This window comes from Cynara cardunculus (genome assembly GCF_001531365.2).
Source record: "Cynara cardunculus var. scolymus isolate 2C chromosome LG 4, CcrdV1, whole genome shotgun sequence".
Classification (NCBI taxonomy): Eukaryota; Viridiplantae; Streptophyta; class Magnoliopsida; order Asterales; family Asteraceae; genus Cynara; species Cynara cardunculus.
The window spans coordinates 10,256,820-10,264,143 of NC_037531.1; the positions used below are offsets into that span (position 1 = coordinate 10,256,820).

A 7,324-nucleotide genomic window follows, 5' to 3' on the forward strand; every position below is an offset into this window, starting at 1 on the left:
TTTTTTGTGATTTATGTTACACTTTCTTCATTCTTTTTTTCTTTTTGATTAACCTGAATATCCAACCTGCTTTGGAAGCCCACTAATCTCAGGGCAACCACCTGCTTTGTTTTGCAGGTAGCTCAGAGTTACCGCATTTGAACCTCCATGGCCACAAGAGGATTTTTGTTCCTCCTTGGATTTGAACTTGAGACCTCCTGACACTTTTGACCTTTGGAGTCAAGTTCAAACCAATCAGGCACCACCCTTGTGGTTCACTTTCTTCATTCTTTGCCACTCCTTAATGTACACTTTAGATACAGGTTACAACTTCTCTTTTGTTGTTATTTAGACCATAACATCGTGTAGTCGAATTACTAACAGAGTGTAAGTTTTATTTATTATGCAGGAAGTAGAATAACTAGATGGATAGTGAGAAAGAAGAGATGAGTATGCCGATCAAAGTGGCAGGAATACCATTTTGGCTATCGGTTTTTATACTTATTGACTTTGGTTCTCAAAAACAAGTTTTGGTTCTGTTCTTCTTATTATTTTTCTCCCCCAAAAAAAAAATTAGATGTACTAAAATGGAAATTTCAAACAGATCATAAAAGGCTCAATCTTGATAGAAAGACTGCCGGCCTTTTGAATTCAAAGCTATTATGAGTGATTGTGGACAAAGTATGTAAATTATATGATTGTTGGAAAAAGAAATTGTAAAAATTAAGTATTTATCAGAAATGAATTTTTTAGGGATTCCGTAGATGATATCCGCAGTTTTTTCATATTAAACAAACTATTTTCTCGATCCATTGTTGTGATTCATTAATTCAAACTTCTGAGTTGTGTGTTGATGCTTTGTTAACTTTCTGACTATTCTTCTAACAACTGTTTTTCAGTATGTTGTTTATGTGGGTTTATGCTCGACCGATTTACTCTGAGTAGTGATATGTCTTCATGTAGTGAATGGGATTTGTTTTAGTTGGTCAGAAATTGCATTCTTGGGTCACTAAATCGGTCTGTGTTTGGATGTCTATGTCGGTTGTAGTCTTTTGGAGGGGTATGCCAAAAATGAAAGTTCAGGCAATGACTTTAAGATGTTTAATCAATTTAAATTTTGCATCATCCATCCCATTTCATTATGCGGGTGCATAACATATATATATATATATATATATATATATATATATAGGGATGTTATTCTACACTCTTTGTCATTCCTACATCCTATACAACCCTCATCTCAACCATTCAATTTTTAATCAATTAATTGTTTCCTAATATAAAGTATTAATCATAATTAATAAACTCTATTCATATTCCATAAATATTTAAATCATAATAAATGAACTTCAATCATTTCTATAAATATCTCAATTAATTGGGTTGTAAAGGTTGTACAAATGCACAAGGTTGTAAAAGAAATATACCCTATATATATATATATGTGTGTGTGTGTGTGTGTGTATGTGTGTGTGTGTATGTGTATGTGTATGTGTGTGTGTGTGTACGTATTCGTTGTTAACATGAGGACAAATCTTGGCCATTGATCAAAATTTAGAAAACTAATTAATGGTTAGAACATAAAAAGGTTTTATTAAGAAGTGATTAGGGATAAAAATGGAAGTTAGGATTTACGTCTATCATGTTTGACTTTTGATTCTCTTTCTTAATTCAAAAACTTTTATCCCCTTAATTTTTAAACTAAATTATCTTACAAATAATTAATATTTTAGTCAAACGAATTACATCAAAAAACCGAACATTTCATTCTCTTCGATTTGACATTAATCTCGATATAGTTTTTTATTTGTTTATGTTTTTAACCTTTTTTTTTACGTCAAATAGTATATCGGTGTAATATTCATTATGAATATTTATACACGTTCATATGTTTACAATAACTCTTTAATATTCATACATTAGTATGATATTAATCATGAATATACAACTTATTATAACATTCATCATGAATAGTTATGTATTTTCATATGTATTCAACAAATCTTCAATATTCATACATTACTATAACATCCATCATCAATATACGTCTTCATTATAACATTTATCATAATTATAAATAGTATTCATCATGAATACAAGTTTTCTTTATAACATTCATCATGAATGTATATATGTCCACGTGTATACAATAACTCTTTAGTATTCATATATCAATATGATACTAGCTATTCATCATAAATATACATATTATTCATCATGAATATCTATATATGTCCACGTATATATAACAACTTTTCAACATTCATATATCAGTATGATATTCTTCATGAATATACATTTTCACTTGAACATTCATCATGAATGTATATACTATTCATCATGAATATTTATGTATGATCACGTGTATACAATAAATCTCTAGTATTTATATTAGTATAATATTTATCATAAATATTAATATTCACCATGCATATACATATTATTCATCTTGAATATACTACAATTTCAACTCTACATACTTTAGTTTTTCTTTCTTTTTCTTTATTGGATTTCGATTGATCTAAATGAGTTTCTGACTCGTCTCGATAGATATACCGATCTATCTCGATAAAAGTTAAAAGTGGTAGGTTATGGTTTTACACAAACAAACACATAATAACTTATTCAATAGGTTCTCAATTCATCTCGATGAAAAATGAAGATGTTATGTTATGATTTTAACACACAACCACACACCAAATCAATGGATGGGTTCTTGATTAATCTTGGTTGGTTTCATTTGATGTAGATCGGTCCCAATAGGTTGTGAATCGATCTTGCTATTTTCTTGATTGGTCTCATTAGATTCTCGATCCATCTCGATAAAAGCTGAAACTGGTAGCGTATAGTTTTACACACACAAACAAATAATAAATCAATCAATAGAACTTGAAATGTAACCAAAAGATTTCTAATATTTAGAAGACAACTTGTTCTCCAAGTAGTATGGAGAACTACTTGAGAGAAAAGTGTGGAGTAGAAGTGTTGAGGTGTGTTCAATACTCCTCCCAACATTCCTTTTTATACTAGGGATAGAGTAAGAGCAAAATGGTCAATTCACACCCAATTAGTTCAAAAGGAACCAAAAAGTACACTTTAGCAAACTAATATTTAGAAAGTAACTATATTAGTCTTGTAAACTCCAGCTAATCTGATTAAACTACAGCTGGTTCAACTTTAAAAGGCTTTCAAATGTCTTCATATTGTCATGTCAGTCAACTCCAAGTCTTATCTTTCTCTTCCTCTACCATCAGGTCATGCTACCACATTCCTGCAGCATCAACCTGCTTCAATCTGTCCAAAATGAGTTAAATTTAGACCAAAATCCACTAAAACAGGTTCAACATTCTTCTTAGCATAAAAATAGAGAAAAGAGATAAAATAACTCAAAGTTGGGATATAAATGGAAAATAACCTATTCAAAAGAGAATAAAAAGGTACATTACGTACTAAATACTTAGTACGTATCACACCCCCAAACTTAAACCGTTGCTTGTCCCAAGGCAACCAAAAGACAACTAAAAATGACTCAATTTTGAAAATTTTGCAAGAAAATGCAGTAAGTGCATACACATGTTGATTATTCCAAAATGCACCATATAGCTTTCATAAATCTCAAGTAAGCATGTCCTAACTAACCATTAGCATAAACCATAAGCTAGCTCTATTTGCTCTTTGTTATGCTCAACACATCATATGTCTAAGATCAATAGGACTTGGAAGTAACTGGTTTACTCTCATTTAGCACATTTTTTCCCTTTCTTTGCCTTTTCTCTTCTTTATGCATCAACATTGAATTTTTCAAATTTTGGCACTTTGTGCTCTTTTGTTGAATGCATTTACACCTGCCCCTATGGGACATTTGTGGTGTTTTAGATCTCAAATATGACATTGAAACTTTATGCACTTTGTGCACTTTGATCTCCACTTTTGGCACTTTGTGCTCTTTTGCATTGCTTTGATCAATATAATCATGTTGGTACCCACCCCCAAACTCAAATTTTTCAATGTCCTCATTGGAAGTATATAGGAGGCTTTTTATGCAATGGCTACAAGTGGCTAAATCATGAGAAAAGAACAAAGGGTCTACATCCTTTCTTAGTTGAGCATATGATGTGGATCAAAATGTGTTCCTAAGCAAAACAAGCTAGTTCTAGAGATACCAAGTGATTTGAAAGTGTAACTAAACTACAAGAATTATTTTGGCTATACAAGCATATGGCAATTATAAACATATGTGTTCTTTGCAAGAAAATAAACTAGAAAATGTAAAAGACCATCCCAGACTCAAGAAAAATAAGACAAGTTGAAATAAAATAAATAAAAGAAGCTAAAGAGAGGATGATAGAACCTGTCCTTCAATTTTGCATTCTCATTCAAACAACCTTGCATTTTCTGTTTTCAATGCCTTCAACTTCTTTCCCAACTTCTTCACTTGAGCACTTGTCTTTGCTTCCAACTCAACCCTTACCAACTTGATGTCTCCTCTTGTCTTCTTCTCGGCAGCCCTCACTTGTTCAACAAGCTCTCCACCTTCAACCTATCTATCTTGTCAAATAACTCATTTCTTTGTTCCAACAAGCTATCCATTAAACTGCTGTTTTGAGCAAGCAGGTCTTGCATCAAACACAGCATATCACCAGCCCCATTCACTTTTTCTTTCTTCTCCCTCAGCCTAGAAACTGTCTTCATGCCAATCTTCCATTTTTCCCCTTGCTCTTTCACCATTTGATCCTCACAATACTGAGGAATTCCATTCTCTACTAACAACCATGTGATCAAATAAGGGAAATACATCTTCCCCCTACTTCTGCCCGAACATGTCCGAATACTCCTCTCTATCACTCTCCCAAAGTTGATGGACTTACCTGTAGCTAGACAATAAAGCAACAACATTCTCTCCATCAACACTGAGCTATCATGTGTGGTGGGAGCAATAGAGTGCCTCAAAAAGTTAATCCACACATTTGCATTGGCCGTAAGATTGTAGACCTTAAAAGTCCTCAAGATATAATTCGAGTGATCATCCCAAACATCCCCTGGTTTCCCTATCTTATCAGCCACCTCAGTCAAATCTTCTATGGTCGCATGGCTCACCATTCTAGAGTAATCAGTCTTCTTAGGGGGGTCTAGGCCATACAGCCGATTGATAGCTTTAGAATTAAACATGAAAGTCATCCCTCTAATAGATATCTTGGATGTGCTATTTGTTGCTAATTCAACATAGAACTCTCTAATTAGAGTCAGATTATAGGAAGTTGGAACCATGCACATCTTTTCTATACCATGAGCTTCTACCACCTCTCTTATGAATGCAAATTCCCTAATGTTTTGCCTATCAAATCTCTTGTCTGGGAATCCAACCCTATTTTGGAACCTAGCATGCATCTTTTCAGCAGCCTTAGAACTAAAACCATTGTGGGGTCTGATTGGCCCTGGAATGGTGGCTGACCTTTGGGCCATAGCCACCTTCTTCCTCTTAGGTCTGGATGAATGCTGTTGCGATGCTACAACATCAGTCTCAGAGTTTCTAGGAGACTCAATCACAACCCTTTGAGACTGGTTCTTCTTCCTAGGTGGTTCCTCATTAACTACTGCCTTTGACTTCTTTTTATCACAAGCCTTGACCAACCTTCTTTTTTTAGACACAACCTCAACAGGGGGTTCTTCATCCTCTTCCCCAAAAAATTCCTTATTGAGGTCGGGTATGGGATCATGATGAGCAACATGAGGCATATCATCCTCATCATCTGTATCTTGCCTAGAGGCAGTCAAAAGCATAGGCTTCCTTGGTTTTTCAATAACAGTGATGTTCTCCAAAGTGCATGCCTCACTTTCCATCCAAGTCTCCCCTGTCTGTGCCATAGAGGCAGGGTCCTTCTCTTCCTCAGAATCAGAAGTGAAGAGGCCCTCAGGGGGTGTACTATCAGATGAGGATTGTACCTTTTGAGAAGTATCGAGTGATTCCCTGTTGGTGGTGGTCGGAGTTGAAGTTGGGGCCTTCTTTGGAATCGGCACAGTGGTTGGTTTCATCTTTTCTTTGACTTTATTCAGGGGTCTGAAAATGGGATGATGGCAGCGGATGGCACCATTTGGAGAGGAGGTGCGGCGATGGGTACTTCCGGTGGAATGGCATCGACGACTGGAATGGAAGATGGTGGTAGAGAAGGCGACGGCGGTGGAGACGGTGAGTCTTCATCGATAAGGGTAGTCGAAGACTCACCCTTCTTCTTCTTTGCAACAGGGAGTCTCTTCTCTCTCCTTGCTGGTTGTCTGCATGAAGAAACAGGAGCACGCACAGCGGCAGTAGCCACCGGCAGTTGTGGGTCAGACGGTTGCGTTGGCGACGCTTCAGATGCCCGCATTTGTGGTGGATCGCGAACCGTGGCTCTCTTCACTCTTGTCATTCGAACGTTGAAGATGGTGGGGGGGACGGTTAGCGGTCGGGAGCGAGAGACAGTTAGAAAATGAGAAGGGAGAAAAATAGGGTTTCTTGGGAGATTAAGGGGTTTTTTTTCTAAAAAGCAAGGGTAAGATGGGAAAATGGTGATGTTGGGTGATGTCATCCTTGGAAGCATGCAAAAGGTGATAGTACTTGATGGTAGGCTTCTTTTTTCATTTCAACCAAGAGCTTTCAAACACAAGTCATGTTTAATTAATTTTTTACTACAAGTGATGTGTTTTGAAAGGTTGGTAGCAATGTCCCCTTAATGACAAACTAGTACTTTTTCTCTTTGCAATTGGTACTAAACTCGGCTAGCATTAAAAAGAGATGACCATTTTCTAAAAAATATTTTTGTAATGACATCATTTCGACTCAAAATTTTCAGACTTTTAAAAAAATTTCTAAGATTCTCCATGAAAGGCTAGGGTTTTCAGATGCTGCAGCAAGACTTCAGACTCTTTGTGATGACTTACAGGACTGCAAAACATACAAAATATAACGACAATATTATTAATAATATTAATAAGGGAAAAGTACAATAAAAACCAATGAACTTTCTTGTTTGGAATGATTAAGTCCTTGAACTTTTTTTTGGAACATATAAGTCCTTAGACTTTCCAAAACATGTTAAATAAGTCCTTAAACATTCCAAAATATGTTAAATAAGTCCTTGGACATTCCAAAAAATGTTAAATAAGTCCTTGGACAATTTTTGGACCAAATAAGTCCTTAAACAATCCAAAACATGTTAAATAACTTTTTGAAAAAAATAAAGTGGTAAAATAGTGAAAAAAATCCGAAAAAAAAACCCAATGAACATTCATATTTTGAACGATTAAGCCCCTAAATATTTTTTTCAACCAAAAAGTATTTAGATCTATAAAATTAAACAAATAT

At 35.0% G+C, this 7,324-nt stretch overlaps 1 protein-coding gene across 1 annotated transcript; it reads right to left on the reverse strand.

Annotated features, from left to right (window-relative positions):
* Positions 1-6,032: 6,032 nt before the first annotated feature.
* Positions 6,033-6,389, reverse strand: LOC112510843 (proline-rich protein 36-like). The gene has a single exon (XM_025116193.1). It carries the CDS (start codon positions 6,387-6,389, stop codon positions 6,033-6,035), a length of 357 nt encoding a protein of 118 aa, XP_024971961.1.
* Positions 6,390-7,324: the final 935 nt, after the last annotated feature.

Excerpts from the sequence above, each read along its gene's own strand:
- LOC112510843 (XM_025116193.1), bottom strand. The coding sequence starts at position 6,389 with ATGACAAGAGTGAAGAGAGCCACGGTTCGCGATCCACCACAAATGCGG.